Source organism: Strigops habroptila, chromosome 3 (genome assembly GCF_004027225.2).
Source record: "Strigops habroptila isolate Jane chromosome 3, bStrHab1.2.pri, whole genome shotgun sequence".
Classification (NCBI taxonomy): Eukaryota; Metazoa; Chordata; class Aves; order Psittaciformes; family Psittacidae; genus Strigops; species Strigops habroptila.
Window position 1 is genome coordinate 76,398,213 of NC_044279.2, and position 26,229 is coordinate 76,424,441.

Genomic DNA, 26,229 nt, shown 5'->3' on the forward strand with positions numbered 1-26,229 from the left:
ACGCTGAACCCAGGCTTCCAGTAACTGGCACAGCATCAGGCATCATATGGCTGGTAAGAGCCCAGCCAACTCAGCTGATGGCCACGTCCTGCTTCCTACAGCCCCTCACTGGGGTGAGGATGCAGGACATGAGCAAAGAGGAAGCTGATGAAGCCAAGGGGTGGCTGAGATGGTGATAGATATATCCACGAGGTTACCTGTGGAAAATAACCAAACTGCTGAATAGTAATATCCACCCCCACCACATCCAGAGGCTGAATAAGTAGATATTTTTGTGTTATTATAAGGAACATGTGCCTTAATCTACCTCTGCCTGTGGTATGGCAGGGCATGCAAACCCAAGGCCATGAAGATGATGGTACCCAGAGCTGAATGGGCTAGACCTTCCCACACACACGGCATCCAGAGTTTGCCCTCAGGATCTCCTGGGGCTGACAGAGAAGGATGTGTTTGACAAACACAACACCGTGGGGAGGTTGGTGCTGCTGAGGATGTTTCCTGCCCTGCCTCCTTCCTCCCTGCCAGGGACTGCGGCACCGTGCAGAAGCCATCCGAATTCCCACCACAGGGATGCTGACCTGTAACGTGATGTAAGTGTTGCACATTACAGTTGTATCAAGTTACTGCAAACATTAATTAAACAGCTCGAGCAAACACCTACCTATAGAGCTAAATCCCGCCACCAGCTGCACTGGTGTAACAGCTAAGGCATTCGGTGCAGGGAGGCTGGTTACACAGCTAGCATGAAATAATTAAGAGCATATCCATGTGTTAAACATGCTTAATCAACTCCCAGAGACCTTCCGCCTCCCATCCCCAGCTCTGGTCCTTGCAGGTTAAGTTAAACCCGAGGCTGGAGGCTTTGCTAGAGGGACTCCCTGTCCAAACCTGCATGAAAAAGCCCATATGAGACCAAGAGGTGTTCTTTTAGGAGGACATTTAATTGCCTGCCCTAACCTGGTCAACAGTGGGAAGGGAACCAATATGAAGTGGAGGGCTGGCGGTCCAGCTGTGCTAGCATTGCAGCTCATCCTCCCAAAACAGAGGTGCCCCATCCCTGCAAATAGTCAAGGTCAGATTGATCGGGCTCTGAGCAACCTGATCTATTTGAAGATGCCTGTTTTCTTTGCATGGGGAGTGGACTAGGTGACCATTCTGTGATTCCATGGCTGGATGTCATGGGGGGTGTCCATCCCCTGCCTCCAACCTCCCCCTCAGAAAGTGTCACACAAAGGACAAAGGATGGCTGCTCACTTTTTAGGGTGCTACTCCTAACAGGAAACGAAGGGTGAGCTTTAAATGCTCTTCATTTCCCCATGTGTTTGCCTCTAGCTCCTGCACTGGGCTCTTGAGTTATGGAGCCCATTTGTAGACTCTGCCAAGAAAATGGATTCAGACTCGGGCAGAATGCAATGGTGGTAGAGGGGGTCAAGCATGTTCCCCATCCCACTGCTCTGCCCTTTGCTCCCTTGCTGCTAGCCTGACTTTCTGCATAGGTGTGACCCGGAGGTGAGTGGCACATAAGCCATACAACCAGTCATTCCTGCTTCCTCAGCCTCCTACGTGCTGATGGTCGTGTGCAGCATCATAGCTCTGTCTGAATCTGGACCAGAAGCAGCCAGTTTTGCTGCGTACCTGGCTTGTTTGGCCAGGTCCAAACCCTGTTCCTCCAGAATGCCACAGCATTTCAGGCATGTATCTCGCAAAACCCAACCTCTCCTCTCTTCATTTATACCCTCTCTTTCATTCATCTCCCCCCTGTTCACGGGGATTTAGCTTTCAACATGAGCACTTTTGTATCTGAGCCCTTCAAAGATGTCCTGGTGCTGTATGCCCTTACAGAGTGCTCACAGCGTTCTTGCCTTGCCCTTCGGCTGGCTGCCTCCAGCAAAGTTGCTGTGGGGTTTGAGTTGAGTATCTCCATAATGAGAGCCAGAGCTGTCCCGCGGTATGCCCACTGGAAATGCGGTGCAGAGCATCTCTGCTCAGCTGAAGCATGTGAGCAGGGGGCCTTCAATTGCCTTCAGGCTGAAGCGGACAAGCAGACTCCAAACGGTTTTGGCCTCCATTGCCGACATTAGGGAACCACGTTACAACCCAAGGGCTTGCTTTTCATTTCAGTCCTACTAATACAGATTACTGGGGACTCTGCAGAAGGCGGTGAGCAAAAAGCACAGGCCAAAGAGCTCCAGCAGCCCCTAAGGCTGGATGGCTTCTCCCCAGGCTGTGCTGGTGGCCATGGTGGTTCTGTGGACGCTGGGGGAAGCCCAGGTGACTCTCAGGGCTGCAGCCTCAGGGATGCAAGGTGCACATCTCGCAGTCTCTGCCTCCAGGAGCCAGCAGATGTCCCCTAGACTCCCATTTTTAAAAAGGACCTTTTTCATGCTTTGTCCTCCCAGGGCCATGGTGTCTGTAGGGTGAGGGATGTTAGAGATGTCTGTAAGGTGTGAGATACTAGAGATGGGTGCCCGAGGCTTTGATGCAGGGCGATTTTGGGGCTCCCCAGGCCCTCTGCCTGGAAGCAGGCGCCCGGTGGAGATGAAGGCAGCTCCCCACGGGGAGCCGGCTTCCCGCGGGTCCAGCCTTACCCCTGTGGGGGCTGCAAGCGGTGGAACATTTGGTCCGGGCTGCGTAGCGGAGGGGTGACTGGGCTGCAGGCTGGCAGGTCTCCATCACCCCCCAGCGCACCCGCCGCTGCACCGCCGGCGGCGGGAACGGGGTGGGTGCGCGCTCCCGGCGCGGCGCGGCCCCGTGGGCGGGAGCGCGCGGCTCGTCGCCGCCGCCGGGCTGCCAGGCACGGCTCGGCAGGGCTCGGCGCGCCTCGGCTCGGCTCGGCTTGTCTCGGCACGGCCCGGTACCGCCTGCCGAGCCCCCCGCCCGCTTCCTGCCATGGACGGGGGCGCCTTCGGAGCGGGGAAAGCCGGCGGCGCCTTCGACCCGCAAGCCTTCATCCGGCAGCCGCAGACCCTCCTGCGGCTCCTCTCCTGGGTAAGGCCCCGCCGGCACCGGGGGCTGCACCGGCACGGGAGGAAGCGGGGGGGAGGAAATGTCCCGCCGGGCTGCGGGGGGCGCGGGGCTCCCTCCGGGGCGGGCAGCCGCCACCAGCCCCAACCCCGACCTTTCTGCATACCTGCGTATGTCTATATACATGAAATTATGTTATATGCTATATACATTATATATCCTTATATAGTATACATTCTGTATTATATCTTATACATTCTGTGTTATATATTATACATTCTATATTACATAGTATTGTAACTATATGCTATTATGTATTATATATTTATTATTTTACGTTTTACATATGCATATATATCCGCCTATATAGATAAGCATATATCCGTTGCATATCCGCACATCTAGATCCATACACACAGAGAAAAATATGAATATTCCTCCATAAGCATTTATGGCTATATCTCCCTACATATATGCATGTATGTTTGGATATATGGATCTATGTCTGGGTTTATATACCTCCATATGTATATATGTATATCCACATATATCCATATGGAGGATGTATATCCACATATATGTGTGCACACAGATGTACAGCCCTATGTATATAAATATATCCATGTGTATGGATATAGGGCCATATAGTTATAGGGCCATATGGGATGAGAGTAGTCTGGTTTGGAGTTTTTTCCCTGGGGAGGGAAGGGGTGAGTTGGGTTGGATTGTGACCCTCTCTCCATCTCGGCTGTTTTGGGGGTGGTGGTGGGGTCTTCTTACCCCTCCATCCCCATGCCAGTGAGTTTATGGTGGGCACAGGGAGGCAGCAGGACATGGGGTGACAAGGGGAGCTGGGGGTGATGCTGCAGTCCTGGCATGACTCCCCAGTGGGTCAAGGCTTGGGGGGTTCTGGCCGTGCTGGGGCAAGCTGGGGGGTCGACGAGGGCTGGATGTTACTCTGTGTTTTATCCTTATCCCGTCACCCCGCCAACCTCCTTTCCCTGTAATGCTTTCCTCTCCGTAATTTGTGGGGAAGGGGGCAGAAGGAAAAGGGGGTCTAAAGAGTGTAGTGGGGAGGGCACGGGGTGCCAGGGGGAAGGTCTTTCCCTCTTCCCGTGACTATGATCCCATGGCTGCCTGTGGGGCTTGCGCATATGTGCAAGAAGGTCATTGGGATTAAGGGAGCGAGAGCTGCAGCACAGAGCTGGTGGGGGAGAGATTGAGGTCTCAGCCGGGAGCGGAGATGGGAGGGCAGGGAGAGAAACACATGCGCACCGGAGAAGGGAGGAGAGACGTCAGGCTGGCTTTGGGAAGATGAAATAAAAGCAGTGCCAGGCAGGGGGGAATAAGGAGGGAAAGGGGAGGCAGCCCTTGTGCTCCCGGCCAGGGGAGTGCGTGATGTCCCCTCCGGGTGCCATGACCCGTGGGGCAGCTGGAGAGCCCCAAGACAGCTGAGGACGTGATTAACGCGGGTGTTCTGTCCATCCGTCCGTCTGCCTGAGCTTGTTTACAGTGCAGCACATCACGCCAGGAGCAGGCTGGCTGCCGGGCACCAGGCGAGGGGATACGCAAGGGTGGAGTGGAGCCAGCCTGCGTGCCCAGGGATGATGGACGTGATGTGACCTACAAAGGCTCTCCCGTTGCTAATCTCTGTGGCAGAATTTCCTCTTTCTCCCTCTTGGTCTGGTGGCTTGTTGGGGTTTTTTTTTTCCCCCTTCATCCGAGCACTGCGGGATTCTGGCTTCCCAGAGGCACCAAGTGAGGGAGGGAGAACATGAAGTATGTTTATTTTTCTAACTAGGCATCTACTTTGGTTCAGAGTATCTCAGGCACTGTCGGCTTGCTTGCTGAGCTTAGCTCCATGCCCCCCAACGTCTCCCCAGGCAAGGAGTGCTTCCCGGGCACTGGCTTCTCCTTGGGACTCTGCATTGTTTCCCTCTGCGCATTGGTCAGATGGCAGGGGACAGGATGGGATTTACCCTGATTTACCTGGCATTTCACTTAGCTGTGGAAATTAAAGTCCTTTTGCAGGAGCTAGAGATGCACCAGGTCAGCGGTCCAGCATGGGAGGCTGGCCTAGCTGTCATGGCACAAGGCTACGCGTGCACCTCTTCTCTCCCAAAATACAAATTCCTTCTGCTTTTCCATCAGCTTGGTCTTGTGTGTCATCCTGAGCATCCCTCCTTCTGCAAAGCCGGGGAGCCACAAGCTCACCCTAGATATTTAACTGTGGTTTTGGTCTTTATTTTAACTCAAGACCAGGAGGAGTCCTTATGGGCACTGAAGGCCTATCTCAGGCTGTCGCAAGCATCAGAACCTTTATGGCTTCTTCCATAAATTGGTTGAACTTTGCTGAAAAACAGACTAGTTCATGGTGGTTTGCCCTTCTCACTCCCTCTGGAAGAGGGTTCAGCAGCTCCAATGGTTGGGGCCTTCCACCGTAAATCTATTCATGGCTGGGTTTTTATCCATTTGCTTTTGTGTTCCTGTGCCCTTCAGTTTAAATGGTGCTTTTCCTTCCCTGGTGCTTTCCCATGGGTGTATTTATAAACTGCGATCACATCCGCACTCAGCCTTTCTATTGCCAGGCTCTGTGAGCCAAACTCTTCTGGTGACGAAGGGCTCTCCCTCCCCATGGTCTCTGTGAGAGCCCTTCCTTTCACCTGCTCTTGCCCACACTGGAAGCACTTTGCCTGCCATCTCCTGAGCTCTCATTTGCCTTTATCCTGCCCATGGTATGGGTGGTCCATTTTCTCCCCAGGGCAAACTGGAGATTCCTTTTGTCCTGTTTCATGTGATGAGCTGTTACTGAGAGCAGAAACTCTCGTGATCACTTCCCCAGGCAGTGACCTTGTGCTCAGATCATGCTGCTTTATAGCAGGCTTTATAATGGCACAGGGGTGCATATGGCTTTTTACGAACAGGCAGCAAAACTGGCTCCTGCCCAGGGAGTTTGCAGCCCAATTGAGATGGCAGCAGATCTCCAGGGACAGCTGCAGATTCGGGAGCAGCTGGGGTGACCCAAGATTATTTGTGTTGCTCCTTGCTGAGGAGGAGATGGGATAGGTTTGACAAGGAGGATGCTAAACTATGGAAAGAGGTTAGCAATTCTGGAGCATCTGTCCACAACAACAGCGTTGTGAGGCAGCTCAGGTTTCTTGGGTGCTTTGGAGGTCAGGCACAGTGGAGTAAGTATGCATCTCCTTGCAGAAAGGTTGCCTGGCATGGGTGCTGGTGAGTGGTGATAGTCCTGCAGAGTGCCTGTGTTAGGTTTGGATGTTCAGGCCCAGCACAAGCCATTTCTCTGCTGCTGCCTGCCCCAGATGCCCTGGATGAAGCAGCACCTTGTAGTGCAGGGAGGCAGCCCTATGGAGCAGTCCCTCCTGAGCATCTCTGCTGAGGATACCTCTAAGGGCATCTGGATCTTGCGGTAAGGGGACTTCTTCAATTCAGCTGGACTGATTAAAGCAGTGTTCTGCTGGAAGATCCCAAAGGCTTCCCCACCTCTCTGTGGAGAAGGGCAGAACAACTCCCTCCTTCTTCTCAGTGGCAGCGAAGTGAGTCAACTCACCCTGTTGTAATGGGTGGCTGGGTTTACTCCCTGTCCTGGTCTTTCAAGGCACTGCTCCATGCTGTGTCACTTTGCTTGCCTCTGGCTACAACAGAGAGGTGTGCTCTGAGCTGAGCTGCATCACACAACTGGTGCCCCACAGTAGATGAGACACAGGTGCATGGATGAGGTTTTACCACCTTGACACACAGACCTGCCTTCAGCCTGCTTGGGTGACCCAACAGCAGAGCTGGGTGACCCACACCAAGCTGGAGCTGCACAGCTCCAGCATGATTCTGGAAACAAAGCAGACAAGTGTGGGCACATCCCTGCCTAATCCCATTCCGCCCTGACCCACAGTGCTCCCCACAGCCGGCGCGGGGGAGCTGGGAGGCTCCTTTGGAACCCGCAGGCGTTGGATGTAGTGCTAGCTCCATAAATAAGTAAAATGCTAATCGAAACAGTTTGTTCCAGGTGCTCCTGCCTGCTTGGAAACCTGCTTGCTGGAGAAACTGAAGTGCTGCTCGATGTAAAAGCCTAACAAGGCAAAAGTAACTTGCTTTTTGGAAGCAGGCCCAGCTAGGTGGCTTAAGTGAGAGTATTTCCAACTGCAGATGCACAGGCAGAGCAGACCATTAAAACTTGCCACACAGACCAAGATGCTACGTTCCCCTTTGACGCCAAGGGCACTGCCCCTCCAGAGGGCGATCTGGTGAGGAGAGGCACTGCCTGCCCCCATCTCCTCTTCCATCACCTTCTGCCATTGCCACTGTGTCCCCTGGCTGGTGGGAACATATAGACCTTTCGAGCCAGGACATGAAGCGCTGTCCCCTGTCTGTGCAGGCACAGGATGGCCCAGGCAGCTCTGGCTGAGTCGTCAAGGCAGGTAAAGGATGGGAACCACATCCCTGGTTTCACCATGATGGGCTGGCGCCTGTGAGCTCGAGGACAGGGACAAGCCCTGGCGTGGCAGGGAGCCCTGTCTCCTGCCTTGCCAGCGGGTCCCTGGCTTGCTGCGCTGATGACTGGCTTATGGCACCTCACACCATCCTTCGCTGTATGGAAAGGACAACCCAGCATGGGCTTGCAGTGGCAGCTAAATTGAGCCTGAGAGCCCTCGGGCCTTGTTATTCTGAAACCAGCTGCAGCCTCCACCTTCTTTTTGTCCTGGTTTCCTCGACTATAGCTCATGCTTCGTGCCTCTACTCTTCCGTGTGATTTTTGCCTCAGCCACCATGATTGCTGGCTGTATGTTTGTGAGATATGGTGATGCACAGTGAAAGAAACGTGGCAGTTCAAAGCATGTGCTTTCAGTCAAGCCCGAGGTACAGTTCTTCATGGGATCCCCTTCACTGGGTCAGCTTCAGAAAGGTTTTTGGGGGATCGCTATCACTTGGGATTGGGTGAGAGGCCATGTCAGAAGATGAACAATAGATGTGCACAGCTGTGCGGTGATTCAGGGTTGGATATAGCAGGTTGTGTTCTTTCCAGCATAGCATGTCCAGGAAAGGTCTTGGAGCAGGAACAAATCTCTCATTAATGGCATTTTCAGATAAAAATATGAGAAGTAGCACATAGGGACCAAAGACGGTCAGAAATATGAGCAAAAAATAAGATAATCATATGTAATCTGCTGTTTCAAAACATGAGAGGCACAAAGGTGAGGGGCAGAGAAACTGCACTGTGGTGAGACATAGGTAAGGCATCTTCCTCATGGAAAAAGTTGTGAGTTTTGGGCAGTCACTTTGCTGAGCAGCGACCTAGCAATGTAGGGGCCATCTGGAAAGCACAGGAGGACCTGGATACCGCATGGCGGTGTGGCCATGGCAAGTTGTCACTAGTAGTGGTGGAACAGAGGGTGCTGTTTGATCACAGGAAGACCTGCGTGGGACCTCAAATGAATCACAGAATCATAGAACAGTTAGGGTTAGAAGGGACCTTAAAGATCATCTAGTTCCAACCCCCCTGGTCCACTAGACCAGACCTGTGGGACCAGACCTTCCTGAAGTTGCTCTCTGGGGCACGACCTTCAGTTACACAAGTGGGCATCTTCCCATGGCAAAGCTCTTCCTCCCTCCCTGGAGTGGCAGACACAGCAATGTTATTGTCATTGGAGGCTTCCTAGCTGCTGGCTTCATCATCACCCGGGGCTTGGGCTGCTCTGAGGTGGGGAATACTGACCCCAGGCATGGGTCTGATGGGAAACAGAAGGGTTAATGGCCAGCCTGTCAGCTGCCAAGCCATGTGTGAAAAAAAGCTGGCTACCAGGAAAGCCTGTCCCAGATCCCGTGGCAGGAATTAGGGATGTGGAACCTTTCTCCCCTCTGTCACCTGCTCCAGCTCAGCCCTGGCTGGGGACCTAGTGCCACGTGCTGGTGTACCCACGCTCTTCTCCTGTCCCATGCTCCAGGGAATCAGGTCTAAACGGGGACAGGGAGGCTGGTCCCCTCCAGCACCAGCGCAGGGCTCAGACATGCCGTCGAGACCGTGGGCAGGAGTAGTTTGCCACCTGTGTGGTGCCGGCTGGAGGGAATAAATAGAGGCTGCCTGTTTCCAAGCAGCCAGTCCCATGCGTATCAAAAGCTGCATATGTTTTCTTCAAAATGAACTAAATACAAGTAGATTTAATGATGATGATGATAATAATCCATGTCTGTGCAGGGCTCTCCAAAGCTTTCCAGAGACTTCATTTGCGAGTGGCTGAATGAAAACGAAAGCCAGATCATCTCTGCCAGTTTATCGTTTGCACTATTCTCCTGCTCTTGCTTTCTTTTTAAACAGATTTATTCCTGGTCATTACCAGATCAGACACAGAAGCGGTTATTGCTTCATTCTGCCCAAGGTGGATTTGATTTGAAATCCCACCAGGAATATTATGTCACAAAACTATTTCCTCTCGCTAATAGAATAAAAAGGGGGTGTGGAAGAGGGAGAGGCAACATACAGTGCGACAGAGGCTGTGACCAGAGGGCACCGCAGTGAGCTCAGGCAGGCAGCTTGGCAGAAACCCTCTTCAGCCTCATCCCCACCACAGCCATTGTAGGGATCTCAGGGATGAAGTCAGGAGGCAGCATGACAAACTCCCGGGATGAGGTGCAGGAAAATCCCAGTGCGCTGCCGGAGGCTGGCCGTGCTGTGCTTTCATCACATGATGCTCAGGAGCATCTGATGCACGGCTGGGGATGGGCAGTATGGTGCAAAGCCTCACATGATGCTCAGGAGGTTTTGCCTGGCTTTCTGCAGGGCTGAGCCTGCAGTAGGGAGGTGGGGAGGGACCGGAGAGCCTCTCCTCTGAGGGCTCATCTCTCACTTTTGCCTCGGGCAAAATCAGATCACCCAGTTTAGAGAGAGGAAAAAAAAGGCCTTTTATGGTGGGATGCACGATTTTGCCTCTTCTGTGCTTCTTTTGCTGTAGTGAGCCCTTAAATGCCTGTAACAGCCAGCACGAGCCCCCCGAGAAGCTGGGAGAGGAAAATGCTCAGCCTTTCCCCATCTCCTCCCCGCAGTGCTTAGCATTAAGTTCATTCTGCTGTGTCTTCCAGCAAGTTGTTCTGTCTCTGTCATCTTTGCAAAGCATCTGGCTTTGGCCTTCACTTGGTGTCTCAGAGCTCTTTGATGAAAACACAAGTTTAGGAAGATCATTGCAACAACCTGCATGGATGTAATGTTTAAGGACTGGTGAAGTCAAGAAAAGCCGAGTCCCAGCAGCAATGCTGAGTTGGTCAGATCTTCTCCAAGTGCTGTTTTCTGTCCCTTTTTTGAGCATAGCTGAATATATTACTTATTAAATGCAGACCTCCAGACAAGTTGAACACCTGCCCAGTTAACATTGCTCTTGGAGGCTTAAAGAAACCCTCTCGACCTAAAAATCTAGTTACTTCAAGTCCTGTGAACTCAAAACCCACCTGCACACGTTCCTGTGTAACCTGCTCTAGGTGGCCCGTTCTTGGCAGGGGGGCCTGGATAAGATGATCTCCAGAGGTCCCTTCCAACCCGAATGATTCTGTGATTCTGTGACTTAAGCAGCCTTGCTGAAGACATGAGGCCACTCAGGTGCACAAAGCTGAGGGTGGCTGGCTAGGTTTTGTCACCGAGTGTAGGAGAGAGGCTAACACACTCTCCCTGTGGAGCAGAAGGATGGCCTGTATTGGAGAGCATTGGGATGCAGCGCTTTGCCCGCCTCCTGTCAGCCTTTGGACAAGTCACTTCCCTGCATCTTGGTGCTCAGTCAGGAGAGGACTCCCACCATCTTCTTCTCACCTCCTCTTTGCAGCTGGACACAAATTTTGGACTATTTTATGAGTGGTTGTAGGTAAGACTCTGTGCAGTGAGGATGCGCTATGCCAAACTGAGGTAGAAGGAACAAACAGCAGTAACGCAAAGGGGCAAGAGGCTTGTGCCACTTTGTGCCACTTGTGCTGCTGGTAGCTGGCATTTCTTCACAAGTACTGCCGGTGTGATGGGAATGGGAACGTAAATGCTTCATCCTTGCAAACTTGGTGCTTTGTTTGTAATGCAGGCAGACATTCATGCTGCACCTGCTGCCTGCATCATCCTTGCCCGGGCATGGATTGTGAAATCAAGGAAATAAAAAATACTTGCTCTTTCTAAGATGAATTGCCACATCAGTGAGCTTCCCACCCCCTTACCAACAAGAAGTAGCTGCCATGGGTGAAGTGTGCAGCAGTTTCTCCTGCAGGTTGCAAGATCTGGGCTCTCATAATTTTTCTAGAAAATTGTTTGTGCATCTGTCGCAACAGTTTCTGTGTACAGACATCATGAGGACAAAATGGGCAACGTTGCCTGTCAGCAATTGCCTCTTCTGCTGTCCAGCTCTGCCTGTTGGTCTGAAACCTCTGATTTGAACCTGCTTGATCTTGCCCAGTCGGGGTTGTCCAGTGCAGGTCAAGGCTGCTGTGCACAGTGGATCCTCACAGCGTGTTGCTGTGCCATGAGGGTGGTGGTGGTAAGCTGGCAGAGAGACCAAGCCTGCTCCACTGCCACTGACTTTGCCCTCTCTGCAGAGTTGGAGAGTGGAGCATGGACCAGATACAAGTGGTGAGGAAAACACAGAGAGAATGAGACATCTCTTAAGCTACTGTGCTCTGGTCCATAGAAAGCTTTCCTAAGGACAGAGAGTACTTTTGGGGTGGCTGTTTTGGGACACAGAATATAAGCATCTGCAGTAACTTGTTCTGCTTACGAATGAGAATGCCCTTAGTGGAGTCTCCCCAGAAAACTCCTCAGATCATCTTAAATCAGGTGCTTGCCAGTCAGTCAAACCTGAGGCACCTCCAGACTGTGAAATAGGTTTCTCTTCATAGGAGAGAAGTTGTGGCATCGTGGCTGACCAAGAATAAAGAATGGAAGTTAGGAATGCCACCTCTGCTTGAAAATTAGTGCAAAGAAATAAAGGAAATTAGTCCCTTAGTGTAATTTGCTTATCATTAGTAGCTAGATGTGCTGAAGCCGCAGGCTGCAAACTGTAAACTTTCACATAGACACGCTGAGTAGGGGAACCTTATCACCATGTTCGAGTGTTTAAAGGGTGGCTACAAAGAAGATGGAGACTCCCTTTTCTCAAGGAGTCACATGGAAAAGATGAGGAGTAATGGGTATATGTTATTGCCAATGACATTCCAGTTGTACACAAGAGGAAAATTTTTCACAATGAGAACAATCATCCATTGGAATAATCTCTCCAGGGAAGTGGTGGATTCCCCAACACTGGAAACTTTAGGTTCAGCTGTACAGGGTGCTGGGCCATCTTGTCTAGACTGTCCTTTTGCCAAGAAACGTTGGAGCAGATGTTCCTTGAGGTCCCTTCCAACCCGATATTCTATGATTCTGTGATTCTGTGATTAAGAAAAAGGATGCCCCAGAGCCATTTCATGCCAGAAGATAAGGAAGCAAGGAAGGCCACTACCCCTGTCAACAAATGTTGCAACCTTATAGATAAGAGGAGAAACGGCCCACCTAGAGACTTTGAAGAGACCCAATGGAGAACAAGTAGACCCCAGACCCTAATATTATTGTTGGACTGAACTGTTGCATGGGGGGTAGGAAACTTAGGTTGTAAGGGTATTCTTTGGTCAGGGATTTCTTTGTTTGGGGTTCCTCTCTGGAGGCACCCAGCCCAAGATGTTTCTACCACTGTACCACTCAAACAAATTACATTCTTGGATTTAAAGCCGGGGACTCTGCTGTAGGATACCTAAGGTGGAGAAGGATTGTTAACAATAATGGAGAGGGAGATGCCCCTCTGGTCTTGTGACTCTGAGCTGTGCCTTTACAATGTGCCAGCATAAAAAGCTGTGAAAGAGCAAATGTAAAAAGGAATTATTCTGCTTCTTTCGCTCACAGATGAGAGGTTTTCCAGGCCAGCAGCAAGCCCAAAGATAAGAGCAGAGGGAAGATGTGTAGCAGGATACAAGCAGAGTAAACAGAGGTGTCTCTGGGAAGAGGCCATTACAGAAGTTCATTCATCTCAAATGAGTAAGCAGAGAGTCACAGCTAATTTCAAGTGTTGAGCTGACTCAGGGAATCAACAGTTTACCAGTTTTGAGCCCTAAACCAAAACTGAACACCAGACTATGCCACTTTTGAGGCTATTTCTCATCTTCCAAAGAGAAGATACACTTTAATGCTGTGGAAATTGGGGCACCTGCTCTGTAATCTCCATATATGGAGGTCAATACTTCAAATGGCAGCATTGGCGCTGGTCACAGCCTTACATCAGGATGTCACTTCACAAGTCTGTCAGCTCCTCCTCAGATTGGAGGATCCTGGTGTTATTGCCAATGATTCTGGGTAGACCTGTCAGCCCAGCCTGTTGTGAAGGTGTTTCCCACTGAAACCACCTGGCTGTAATTGTGTGCAATTTTGCTGCTTTCCAAACCATTCATGCTGAAATTTTGAAGACCAGGCCTTTGCTTCAGGCAGAAGAGAGTTTTATTTCATTTTCACGGGCAATTTCTGCAAAGTATAATCAATCTCAATTTTCAAGAAGAATGAGGAGGACAAATCAGTTGGTTTACTTCTAAGCTTAAAAAGCTCTTGTGAACTTTCAGAGAACTCATTCAGTCCCCACGCTTAGAAGCACCAGCTTGCAGTGTTTTTAGTTTAGTTTGGTTTGGTTTAGTTTACTTTAGGTCAAACATCAGATGTCTGTGCTGTGGACCCCAGACATCCAACCCCACCACTGACAGGCGGTGTACTGGGTTGGCATTAATCAAAGGTTAATTTTCCCTGCGCTCACAAAGCTGCTTCTCCCCTTTCTGGGTTGCCTGTCATGTCCTCTTCTGATGCTTGGTTGGGTTAAGTGGTACTGGGGTCCTTCTGACCTAGCAAACCCCCAGACCTACCTCCACTCCCTGCAGGAGACTTGGGCACCTCATCTTCTTGTGTGTTGCTTCTCCATGGGGATTGGGTAGTGGTTCCAAGGGTAGCAGGTTCCTGTTGTTCAGACAACTCCCAGGCTAGCAGAGTGCCCCGATGACGTCCTAGTGCACATCATTTATGTGTTCACCCCATGCTTGAGGTCCTGTTTCCTGTCTGCCTGGGTCCCTTGCAGGCAGCCTGTAGGCAGGCTGCCCTTACTGAGGCTCTCAGGATGCCCTGCAAAGAAAAACGCATACATGCTGCCTTAACCTTCCCCTCTTTCTCCCGTGGCTGCGAGGGGAAGCTGTTTATTTGAGATGCAGGACTGGGGCTGCTGTAAATAGCTCTCTGCTTTGGTGAACTTGCTTTGTCAAAGAGGGACAGCTTCGTGGCAGGCGATGAAGGCTAAGCCTGTGAGCGAAGATTAGACCAGCAACTGCAGATTATGGCGTTTCTACCTGGACTCATCCTTAATTCTACCTGATTTAAAATAACATGCAGTGGCAGTAGCGGTGACGGGTAGGGAGGACCCATGGTGCCTCTGCCAAGTGGACCTGGAGGGGGAATGTTTGGCCCATAAAATCCATGGGGAAGGTTCGAGGGTGTTGATGTATGGGTCAGTAGGCAGAAGGATAGGTGGTGTCATGGGCAGGGCTGATGGAAAACTGTGGGAGATGGGGAGAGCAGGAGCCCAGCAGAATGGAGCTGCAGAGCAAGCAGGGCTGTGGATTGTGGGAGGGTGGATGGGGAAAAGAGCATAGTAGCTGAATAGATAAAATTAGTGAACAAATGCGTGGTAGAAACAATGAATTCCTAGAAGGGAAAGGAGTGGGTGGGAGAATTAAGTGCAGACTAAGAGGATTTCCACTACTTGGAGCCCTTCATCCGTACCAAAACCATATCCCAATTTACACTCCATGTTGCCTCCCTGTGTGTCTGTGGAAAGCCACCCTTACTGCAGACTGTGACTGCTTTACATCGCTTTAGATCAGATGAATAAAAATTCTCAATCTAAAAGTGTCCTATTTTAAGTTAATCCTCAGAAATAAAATGAGACCATCTCCCCAGTAAATTCCTCATGGCTATAGCCCAGGCAAGACAGCAGGATGTGAGCTCAGCAGAGCACAGAGGTGCCTGTGAAGGGTGTCTGTCCCCTGCAGAGCTCTGCTGATTTGTGCTGGTGCAGAGAGATGGGGCTTGCCCTGACGTATCTCCTGCTTCCCTCCCCACCAGGTGTTCTCCATCGTGGTGTTTGGCTCCATTGTCAATGAAGGATACATAAACCGTGCGGACGAGACACAAGAGCACTGCATTTTCAACCACAATCGCAATGCCTGCAACTATGGCATTACGGTGGGTGTCCTCGCCTTCCTCAGCTGCCTTCTTTACCTGGCTCTGGATGCCTACTTCCCGCAGATCAGCAGCGTCAAGGACCGCAAGAAGGCAGTGCTCTCAGACATCGGAGTCTCAGGTGAGCTTCTTGGCCAGTTGGCCATAGTGCCCCTTTCCTCCACCGGCAAGGAGAGGAGGGAGCTTCTGCCACCTTGCAGGCCAGGTCCCTGCTAGCAGGGAGGTCTTTGAGCTCCTGGATCTCTCAAGAGGCTTTCTTTCTCCTTTTCTTTCCCTTTCTCTTCTCAGCCAATCTGGCTGATGCCTCACTCCTGTGAGGCATAGCTCAGGGAACCCTTTAGGATCAGCAGGTCTTGCCTCCCTGCATGCTTGCGCTTGCTAAGGCCAAGTGTTAATGCCTCTGGAAATGGTACTTCCTTCTTTTCCAGCTCCAGGTGATTGAACCCTATATATTTTAACATAAAAAAATGTTGAAGGTTTCATGCAGACTGACTAAACCAGTCCTCCTAGGTTATGTGGTATTTCTCCATGTGAGTAGCTGTGCAGGACCACATACAGCCCTGAGGCTTATTCTACCTTACAGTCAGATCTCTCCATCCCCAGTAGCGTGTTGAAGTGACAGACAGAGCGATGGTGCTTGTGTACGTGCATGTGTAACACTAGTCAGCAGCATCACAAGGAGGTGCTTTGTTCTCATGCTGTGATCCTGAGTCACTCTCCTGGCTTACTCCAGCCGTACAGGCAAATTTCTCCACATTAGGGTGTCCCCCTCCCAGTTTTTCAAAGGGGCCAGGAGTGGAGTGAGGGCAGGATTGGGTGCAGTACCTGAACTTTTTCAGGACTTCTGGCTTGCAATTTTGTTCATGGTTAGCCCCTTTCCGAGCAGTCCTGTGTGCAGCTAACAGGAGGAGGGGAAGGACTGAGCCCTGTTTTGCTGCCACTTAGGAATGCCCATTTCCCTCACTGCCAGGTATCTGTCTGCGCCTGGCAAAGAGAGTGAGTCCCTCTCCTCCCCATCTTCACCCCTTTCCCAGGGGTGCAGCATGTTAATGATTCTTCAGCACCTTTCCTCAGTGTGAGTCCCCCAGCCTGTGCCATCCTGAGCAAAAGCCAGTCTCTGTGCAACTGCAAGGCTGGCTGCTTCCCACTCTTCTGCAGCTCCCTTGAAGGAATTGCTCTTTGCTCATCCTTGCAGCACAGGGATGTGAAGCAGTGGCTGTTTCAGAGAGGCCAGGTGATTGCTTCTGTACTGAAAGCCCTTCAGGCTCCCTCCCAAGGCCACATGCAAGTCCTGTGATCAGTCCAAACACAAGCAAATAAACTCTCCTGAGGTATGTTCTGCAGACACCTATCGTCACCTTGACAATTTAGCCATTAGCTCACCTGCCAGCTCACTTGGGCTTAGACAGGCTTCACAGGCAGAGTTTAGCCCTGTCTGCAACACGCTGGTGGGTCTCATAGAGTTGAAGTTTCCAGAGACACATGATGTGTTTATGTTCTGTTCACACATACCTTCTTGATGTCTCTCCCTTTCCCCTTTGGCATGCTGGTGGTCATCCAACCCAGCCTTTTGGGCATTCCTCTGGTTCGTTGGCTTCTGCTTTCTGACCAACCAGTGGCAAGCGTCAAAAGAAGAGGACAACCCAATGAATGAGGGAGGGGACGCAGCCCGAGCAGCCATCACATTCTCGTTCTTCTCCATCTTCACCTGGGTGAGTACAGCAACCATGATGCTGGATCAAGTGTACTTTGCACTGTATTAGCTCATTGGGAATGGAAGGTGACTGGCTAAGAGTAATTGCCTCCGAGATCTCAGTTCACATGGCTTCTAAGAAGGAAAAGAAGGGGGAGGAGGTGGCTAGGAGGTAAACTTGGGAAACAAAGACTCAAAAACTTACATGAAAGAAGGTGCTGGAGCATTAATAAGCACAATGGAAAAGAGGGACCCATATCCCAGTAAGGAACGTCCTTGACAAACCTCTAATATGACCCTGGGCAAGCCAGCACCCCAAGCATCATTTTCCCTGTGCATCAGAGGACTTAACAGCATTTTCACCTCATAGACGCTAAGCAGAGAAGGGAGCTCCAGGCCGGTGTTCGCACCCATTTCGCTCCCTGCTTTGTTCCCATCACGTGAAATGTCATCAGTGGCCACAAGAGGCTGCAGTGGGCATCCCTCTGGGCTCTCCATCTGCACGCACACTGCAGCACCACCTTACTGGATCACCTCTTAGGAAGGTGATGATGCTGTTCTGCACTTTCCCCAGCAGTTCTTTATTGCTAGTTCCCTGGAAAAATGGTGTGTCATATAAATACCCCCACAATTTCCTCCCGTCTCTGAAAGCACCAAACCCACGTGATTTTTGTCCACAGTCACAGCATAGTGCCAAGCAGAAAAGTATTTTAGGCCGATCTCTATGCGTAAGTCCTTGTGCCTTTATCTTCTCCTCTCCCTACAGGCCTTAACATTGTGCAGAGGCCAGGTAGGAAGGGTGCTGTGAGACCACGAAGCTGTCTGAGGAAGGGGGGCTGCAAAGGGTTGTGCGGTGAGCAGCCTCACCAAGGTGACACCAGCAGAGGCAAGGACAGCAGCATGCGTGTATGTCCCATGAGCTGTGCCCTGCACTCAAGTGCTGCTGAAAGCCTCTTGCAACCTCCAGCAGAAAGTGTGACAAGGAGCAAGGCTTTTGCAAGGGGTCTCTCAGGACCGTTTTGGAGATGTCACCACTTCCAGTAGTTCTCCCTGATGCGTGGGCTTGCAAGTGGCTAAATAGGCATCCTCTTCCCCCAGATCCTTGGGGATTTTATTTCAATCAAACACCCTGGTTTGCTCTTCCTTACTGGTTATCATTCCCACACCCCTCTCTCTCCTCACAGGGCTCCCTCACATTTCTGGCTTTCCGGAGACTCAGAGACATTACTTTTCAGGAAGAGTACAATACCCTGTTCCCTAACTCCCCGTCCTTGCTGCCTTAGCACCCCTCGCTGATGGGGAATTTAGGGGAAGGGATGGAAGGATGCAGCTGGAGGAGGTTACTGAGTAGAGACAGTTCCAATGCTCTGACCATGGGTGTGTGGTCACTGTAGGGCACAGGGTGGGATGACATGGGCCATTGAACTGGAGTGAGGTTGTCCACTGAGCGGGGATCTCCCTCCAGGGAGTTGGAACTGGCAATATCTTCTCCTCCTCCTCCTCTGCTCCCTTCTCTCCCTTACTTGTACTCTAACTAATGCTGCGTAACACTGCTGTGCCTTTCTTATGATGACTGCTCAGACCTAATACTTCAGGAGATGCCCTCTGCCCCAACCACTTTATCTCCTCCATTTCCTCTGAGCCTTTATTCCCCAAAAATCTTTCCCCCCATCACCTGCTAGACTGCTCACCTCTACCAGGGATGCTCTGGGACAAGAAGCCATGCCTGCTGGGGTGTGTGATGCAGAACCCATGCCTGGGCTCCCTCAGTCCACCAAAGGGTGCCCGCAGTGCCTGGGGTAGGAGGCAGCAGTATGCTTGCTAACTGTCCCCTGGTCTGGGAAGCAGCCGCCTTGCCTCCTGCTGCTCCTTCCCAAGGTCTATGCTGCACCCTGTGGATGTTGGCCAGTGAGGGTGTTATAGGGGATGACCACTACCTCGCTACTCCAGGTCAAATCCTGCTCTCCTTCCTGGCCTCTGGCTGTGTACCTCCAGCCTGGCAGGCAAGCGTTCTGCTGTGTTGCTGAAGCACATTGCCTTCCCAGGGGCAGGAGGGGCTGAGTGGGATAACCACACGCCAACTGAGCCTCTGCGACCTGTGCCATGTGGGTGAAAGCCCACCACTGGGCAGGAGGTGCTCAGCACACCCCAGAGTCAGTGGGAAACCCCAGCAGGCTGCAGGCAGGCAGCTGGGCTTGCAGCCATCCCTGCCTGCCCTCCTCTCTCCCAATGGCTCGTGCTTCCTATAGGGTATTTGAACTTCCTTGCTCTCAGGGGTGTTTCACCGTCAGGCTGCCCCGTGGGCCTCACTCACTAACCCGTAACCACTACTAACCCCACTTTTGTTTGTTTCTCTTTCTCGGTATGTTCCCCCTCTCTTTCTCCCCTCCCCTCTCTGCTTCCCGTCTCTTCCCCCCACCTCCTCCCTTAAAGGTGGGCCAGGCATTCCTGGCGTATCAGCGTTTCCGGCTGGGTGCCGATTCGGCCCTCTTCTCCCAGGACTACATGGACCCAAGCCAGGACTCCGGCATGCCTTATGCTCCCTACACGAACGAGGAGGATGCTACAGATGCGGTGGGGACTTACCAGCAGCCCCCTCCAGCAGATGCTTTCGACACCGAGACACAGGGGTACCAGACGCAGAACTACTGAGCCACCGATGCCCCTTTCCCTTCCTCTTTCCCTTCTGCCCCCTTTCCCACTGCCGGCAAAAAGCCGAGGCACAAACCAGACACGTGTGTAGTGGCACAAGAGGTGGCTCTCAGCTATGCTCCAGCCTTCTGGGTCATCTGTTTTTAGTTATTGTTTTTAAAAAAGGAAGAAAAAAAGACAAAGAAAAAAAGTTTCCCCATCACCTCTTCCTTCTCCTCCTACCCCCCAAAACTACCTGCCAGAACCAAATTCTTCCAAAATCTGCCACCACATTGTGACAGGAAGGTCCCCCCTTCCCTCCTCTCCCACCTGCCTCACTGTGGAGGGCAGAGTCTGGCTGGTGGGCAGGAGAGGGGCTACGACACCAGCAGGGCAAGGGAGAGGGTGTTGCAGGCAGAAGGGAAGGAGTGAGAGGGACCTTCCTAGAAGAGATGATGTTGCTAAAGGCTGGAGTAGATGTGGGAGCATCCGAATTGGGCTGCAGGGCCTGGTGGCTCAGGGAGAGGGATGGTGGTGGAGTCAGCATGCAGGAGTGTGAGGGTGGAGGGTAGTGGGAATGGCATCCCCCATGCCAAAGCCAGGAGGGCTTTTCTCTGCTACATGCTAGTGAGGGAGGGGTGCTTTGTTTTTAGAGGTTTTGGGGAGAAGTGGTATTGGGGGGGCCCACAAAGAGATACAATAGGAAGGGAAGGAGGAAGATTTGCAGGTACAATCAAAAACCACAGGCATGTCTGTAGGTTGCAGCGAGAGATTCAGCAGAGCAGAGGGGCAGTGCCATGAAAGTCACTCCTTCCCCAGCCCCCTTGGATTGAGGTGGAGGTGATGTCCTGCTCGCAGCTCTTCTCAAACCAGTGTTTGGTGAGGCAGGAGGAGAGCCATGTCCAGTCCCCCGCCCCAGACACAGTGCCTGTGGGAGGAAAGTTGAAGGAGTTGGGCTTCTAAGGGGTGCTGAGAGCCCTCGTCCCCAGCTGGGCTGGTTCGAGAAGGAGAGGAAAGCTTTGGCATTTCACCCTGGGCAGGACGAATAGAAGAAAGCCAGTTTCTCTCTTCAGGTCCTCCTGAACCCTCCATTCCTCTGCTACCACAGTGCAAAGCCTCTTGCTGGCACCATCTTTGTAGCACACAGGAATGGAGCAGGACTCCCCCTGGGAAGAAATACTGCTTCTGGGATGCCCAGCATGTGTCTGGCTCTTGCACAAGGGGTGCAACCAAGCAGGGAAGAGTTCTGCCCCACACGGCTGTGCTCTGCCTCCCACTCAGATGGAGAGGAGGTCTTGGTCTGCAGAGAACTGGTTGGGGAAAGACTGAGCTCTCTGAAAACTGGTCTTGCTGTATTTGCCATATAGCGCATCTTCTGCAGCATCTCAGCTCCTGGCTGTCTTTAAAGCCTCGCCTAGGTGGCAGTAGTGACTCTCAGATAGAGCCTGTATGCACATCATTACACACTCATGATTTTGCTTCTGGTGCAAAGACACAGCTGTGGAAACACACTCTTTATTCCAGAATAGAAGTAAGGTCTATGTGTGAAGACGGTCCCTAAAGGGAAATAATTCAGCAATAGTCAGCTGGACAATTCACCCCAGCCCGACATCTCTCAGAGCACAAGCGGCAGGGTATGCCTTGCAGGAGTGAGGAGCTCCATCCTCCAGGCAGCCATCCTGCTCCATGCAACACTGGCCTCAGTAGCAGAGATCAGGAGCAGATCCAAAATCCATAGGTGCTCCCCCTGAGTGTCCAGCCTATTCCCCGTAGCAGCCTTAGGAGTTGGGAGGATGGGACACAGGTCTGGCCTGTGACTATGTGAACATCTCACATCTTACCAGTCCTTCCCTTCCTCCCAGTGTGATTCCTCTCCAGCTGCCCCACAATGATAGGGAAGGGGTAGAAACTGTAAAGCTGCAGGCCCCAAGAGGGAAAAGGGGTAGTTGTTCTCTGCTGTATATAGGCACTGTTTCTAGCTGCTCCTAACCAGTGCTGCTGGTGGCTGTCCCCATGGCTTGTCCTCCCCATGGCTTGCACCCCTTTGCTGGTGGTTAACCACTGGTGAGGACAGGAGAGGGGGACCAGCTAGCCCCATGGATGCACCAGGAGGGACTGGGCATGCATCCCTTGCTCTGTGGCTGTGAGCGAAAGCAATACTGTAAATAGGAGGGTTATTTTTTGGAGGGAAGCCCCTTGGGCTTCTTATTCTGTGGGCTTAGCCTAATATTTAGGCTTGGGAGGGGGTTACTTTATTGAGAGAAGTTCGTTATGACTTGGGGGGGCTCCCTCCAGTCCATCTCTCCCACTGTGGGAGAGGAAAGAACGAATGACGAAGGTGGAGGAGGAGAAAAACTAGTTGTACTCACCCAAACTCATCTGTGTCATCCTTCATGTTTTCATTTGGGGGGTGGGGGGGAACCAGGAGGAGGAGGCAGCTATAAATACCCAACCCTCAGCACAAATATGTGCTGTACTTTTTGGGTGGAACTGCCCATCACCTGTCCCCAGTCCTTGGTGAGGGGGTGAGGGACCTGGTGCATGAGGAGACATACACACCATACGTGGGGAGTCTACCTGGGGCTCTGTTTTGAGATGTAGCACAGGATCATTTTACATGTCCTTTCTCCCATCAGAGTTATCTGGATGGCTAAACACCATTTGGGTTTGATGACTAATGAGCAAGCTTTTCTTTACCCTCTTTAGCTTGCTTCCCTCATGTAACCAGCTGATGGGCTCCAGTGGCCTTGAAGTAGGAATGAGCTTCCGCCTCAGAGCTGGCACTTCAGTGAGACATGAGCCAGGTGGCTTCATCCTGGGTAATTGCCCACTTCTCTGTCCCTTTCTTCCTTGCTTTGTGTCGTAGGAAAGGCATTGGTGTGGCAGGGGACGCTACAACAGTAGATACTTGGGCAATTTCTTGCTCTGGCTCATGGGAGAAGACATACTCTCCTTGGGCTGACATGCTTTCAGCCTTTGCATGGTGGTGACAGACCTGGGGGTGGGACTCTCCCTGTTTGCATGCAGCAATTTAAAATGCAATTTCCGGTGGCATTTGGCTGGTTCTGCAGCTGATGGAGAGATACAGACCTACCCAAAGGGTTGGTTATCTTATCTTAGGCTCTTCTGATAAGGTGTTGCCTATTTCTGGTGATCATAGGCAAGACCTGAAGAGCTGGCTGGAACATGTCCCTTTTAGATCTTAAATGTGGGTGAGATCGGCCCCACTCTAGGGATTAGTAGATCAGAGAGAAGGCTGTATAAGCAAAACGATAAGGCGGCTTTCTTCCCCCTCTGCCATTTGTCCAGATTACAGAGGATTACACATCCCCTGTTGGGAGCAGTGGCCCCTTGATGTCTTCTCATTTTATGAAGCCCCTCAGTAAGGAACTGTTTTGTGACAGCAGGGGCTGTGAAGGGCAAAGGGATGATGAAACCTTGCCCCAGTTCTACCTGTGGCTTCAGTCTCCTGACTTGTTGATCCCCGGCTCACCCACATCTCCACCACACTATTCACCTCATCACGCACCCTTCCCCTCCGCATTATTCCTGGCAGTTCCCTCAGGGGAGGAGGCGTCTTTGTCCCTGCACCCTCGCAAGCACTTGGGAGGACCTGGGAAGGCAGTGTTGTGGGGTGGTTCCCACAGGAGCCTCAGCTCCGATCCCCAGAGCAGGAACAAGGCAAGGAACCCAGCAAGGCCACCTCATGCAGCAAGTCCAAACCGTCCATTCCAGACAAATCCCTGCTGTCTGCGTGGCATCTGTAACACCACCTGGGCTGCCCTGTCCCTTCCCCTGCCACATTACTGCCTGTGTATAGTATATATATTATATATATATTTAAAAAGATGTATAATATAAAGCTATACATATATACGTATATACGATGACTCATGGATGGCCTGCCGCATACAGGATCCCCTGAGTGGTCTTGTCTAAGCCCAAGTGTCCCTTCACCCTTCCTCCCCTCCATCCCTTGACCCTATCTGTTCCGAAATCCAACTACAGTGAACCCCGCCACCTCGGCACCTGTGTTTACAATGTCCTATATATTTGTGGTTAACAAAGTGAAGGTGGTAACTACTGGTGTCTCAATAAAGTTATGACGTTCAAAATAACCAAACTATATGGAAAAAACCATGGTCTGGATTTTCTCTGGGGGGGAGGGATGGCTTTTTTAGCTCGGTTTGCTATGACAGCATGGCTCCTGTGCTCCTGCATGGCCAGCTGGGAAGTTTAGTGACAATCAGTAGCTTCAATGGAGGAAAGAGACCTAAAGAACTGCCCTTATTGAGACAGGTGTTTCAGGGAGAGCTAAGGGTTGGTTGTTTTGCTTGGCCTAAGTTTCAAATCACACACACCATCAAGTATCTCTTACCTAACCAGTAGGAAGACATGAGAAGGAGCTTGACATAACATATTAGAAGTGGCCTCTCACTGTGAAAGGGATATGGCTGCAGGAGGTGTGGGTGAGGGACATATAGGAATATAGGATACAAACCTATATGAAAATAAACATTTGTATTTCCACACCTGGGCAAGCAGACCTGTTTATTCCTTGGATGTGTCTTTACCTCTATTCCTCTATGTGTGACCATCGCTCGGATGTCCAGCCTAGCACACTTTTGCAGAACATAACCACATGCTGGGAAACAAAAGCTCTCGGAGCACTGCCGGCAGTTGGTAACTGATAGCCCACCATTGAAAAGGATCTCGTTTCAATGGGCTCTGCAATCAAAACACAGTTCTAAATCCCACCCTCTGTTGATGCTTAAGTAAAGCTTCCTTCTCATCCCCTTTCAACTGTCACCCAAGTACCTGGAGTGCCACATTTCCCAACCGTTGTGCAGTCTGATGCCGGGAAGCAGAGGTGCGTGACAGAAAACAGGCTCTATCCAGCTCTCCAAAGTGTCACCCCTCTTGGGGCCACAACTGAGCACGAACACGCTGCAGCTTCACATCAGATTATATGCAAAAACGTTGATAGACCTATCTGTTTCTCGATTAATCTTTTATTTGGACAAAGACCCTTCCTACAGCCCCAGCTTTTGGGGTGGGAGCATTGTGGAGATACTGTGCCCATAGAAAGGCATGTATCTGTGTCAGTGACAGGTGGAGTTAAAAACTGGTGAGGCAAGATGTTGCCAAAAGGATTTAACATGAGTAAGACTCCAACATTACTAGTTTGTTTGTGTCTTTTAATCATCTGAAATCTCTTTAATTTTGCTTGCTGGTATTTCAAGCTCTTATGAGTCATGTTTTGAAGCTTCTCCCTGCAGCTGTGACATCTAGAAACACAATCCTATTATGAGTTGTTGGGGGTTTTTGTTTGTTTGTTCTAAAGTTCACAAAATCTCAGGACTCGAGGAGATGAGACTTCGTTTAGCATATCAAGGAATTCAAGAAAATCGTATGTTTTGGCACAACTAAATCAATCCTATTTCCCTGCCTCAAAAATCCAGCTGGCCTAAAGCTCTGTACAAACTGCTTTGCAGTGATATTTGTCTCGTTCTTGGGGGGATCAGCACTTCCTCACCATTCCCTTTTCCCCTGACAGTAGCTCTCCACATTGGCTCTCTAGCTCTCTGGAGGGTGTTGGGGGAAGGAAGCTGCTGTTTCCAGCTGTCCTTCCATAATGCTTATTCTCTATTTCTCTGCCATTCCAGCCTGCCTGGAAATAGTGGCCTGCAGAGAGGAGCGAGGAGCATCTGTGCTTGTGGGAAGCACCAGGCTGAAGTTGGTAAAGGTAGCTGGGGAGACCTGGGAGTGAAGCTGTGTGAGGGCTTGCAATGGCACCCCCTCCACCATTCCTTTCTGCTGTAAGGAGCAGAGCAAGTTCAACAAACTGGCTCTGCCAGAGACCCTTCTTTTTTTCCGTATCACCTCCTGCAAGCTTTGCCAAAAATCATGACTTTCCTTTCCAGCGCCAACCTCCATTATCCTCAAAACAAGGTAGAAAAAAATTAAAATCTTCCTACATATATCTCACATGTGATCAGTAGAGACAAAAATTAATGATGTGATGGCATCTACCAGTGATCCTGTATTTACTTCCCATTGTGTATGGTTTCTGAGCACTGTGCTGTTCTGGGGTGCCCCCTATGCTCTGGGCTCCCCACAGCATGTTTTTCAGTCATGTTGTTCATCTTTGATCCCACAGCCCAGCAGTGACCATGCTTCTTCCTTTTCTACAGAGAAAACATTAATAAACCCAGGAAGGCACCAGTACAGCTTGGCACCAGCAATTCCGTGTGTAGAACCCCCAGCACTGGGGACAGAGAAGCAGTGAGAAACAATAATTATAAAAAGGTAGGGAGGGAGAGAGGGAGAGAGGGAGGAATGAGAAATGTGGGAGTTTAACATGAGAGAGGGAGCTGTGGATCTGGTAGTCACTGAATCATATAATTCATTTATTGGTGCATGGATGATGAGGATCAGTGACCGGTATCCTGCATTCTTGAGGAGATTTTGGCTGCATAAGAATACAACATGTTATATTTCTGAGAGGATTTACAGAACGTAAGAAGCATAAATAGAACAAAGGATAAAATAAGCTTGATCAATACAGCCAACAAAGACTCTGTCAGTGCAGTATTTCATCTTGCAAGCGCTGCATAAAGCTATGAGCAGATATTCATGAAGCAGCACACCAGTTCCAGTA

The 26,229-nt window shown here is 51.0% G+C and overlaps 1 protein-coding gene across 2 annotated transcripts; it reads left to right on the forward strand.

Annotated features, from left to right (window-relative positions):
- The first annotated feature begins 2,707 nt into the window (after positions 1–2,707).
- Positions 2,708–23,694, forward strand: SYNGR1 (synaptogyrin 1). 2 transcript variants are annotated; one of them, XM_030480343.2, is made up of 4 exons: positions 2,708–2,988; positions 15,128–15,365; positions 16,811–16,956; positions 19,371–23,694. In XM_030480343.2, the coding sequence occupies exons 1-4, from the start codon at positions 2,890–2,892 to the stop codon at positions 19,587–19,589; spliced, it is 702 nt and encodes a 233-aa protein (XP_030336203.1). In that variant the 5' UTR covers positions 2,708–2,889; the 3' UTR covers positions 19,590–23,694. The 2 variants fall into 2 exon arrangements, with proteins under 2 accessions (XP_030336203.1, XP_030336204.1); XM_030480344.1 differs by having other exon boundaries at positions 2,770–2,988; positions 18,122–23,694.
- Positions 23,695–26,229: the final 2,535 nt, after the last annotated feature.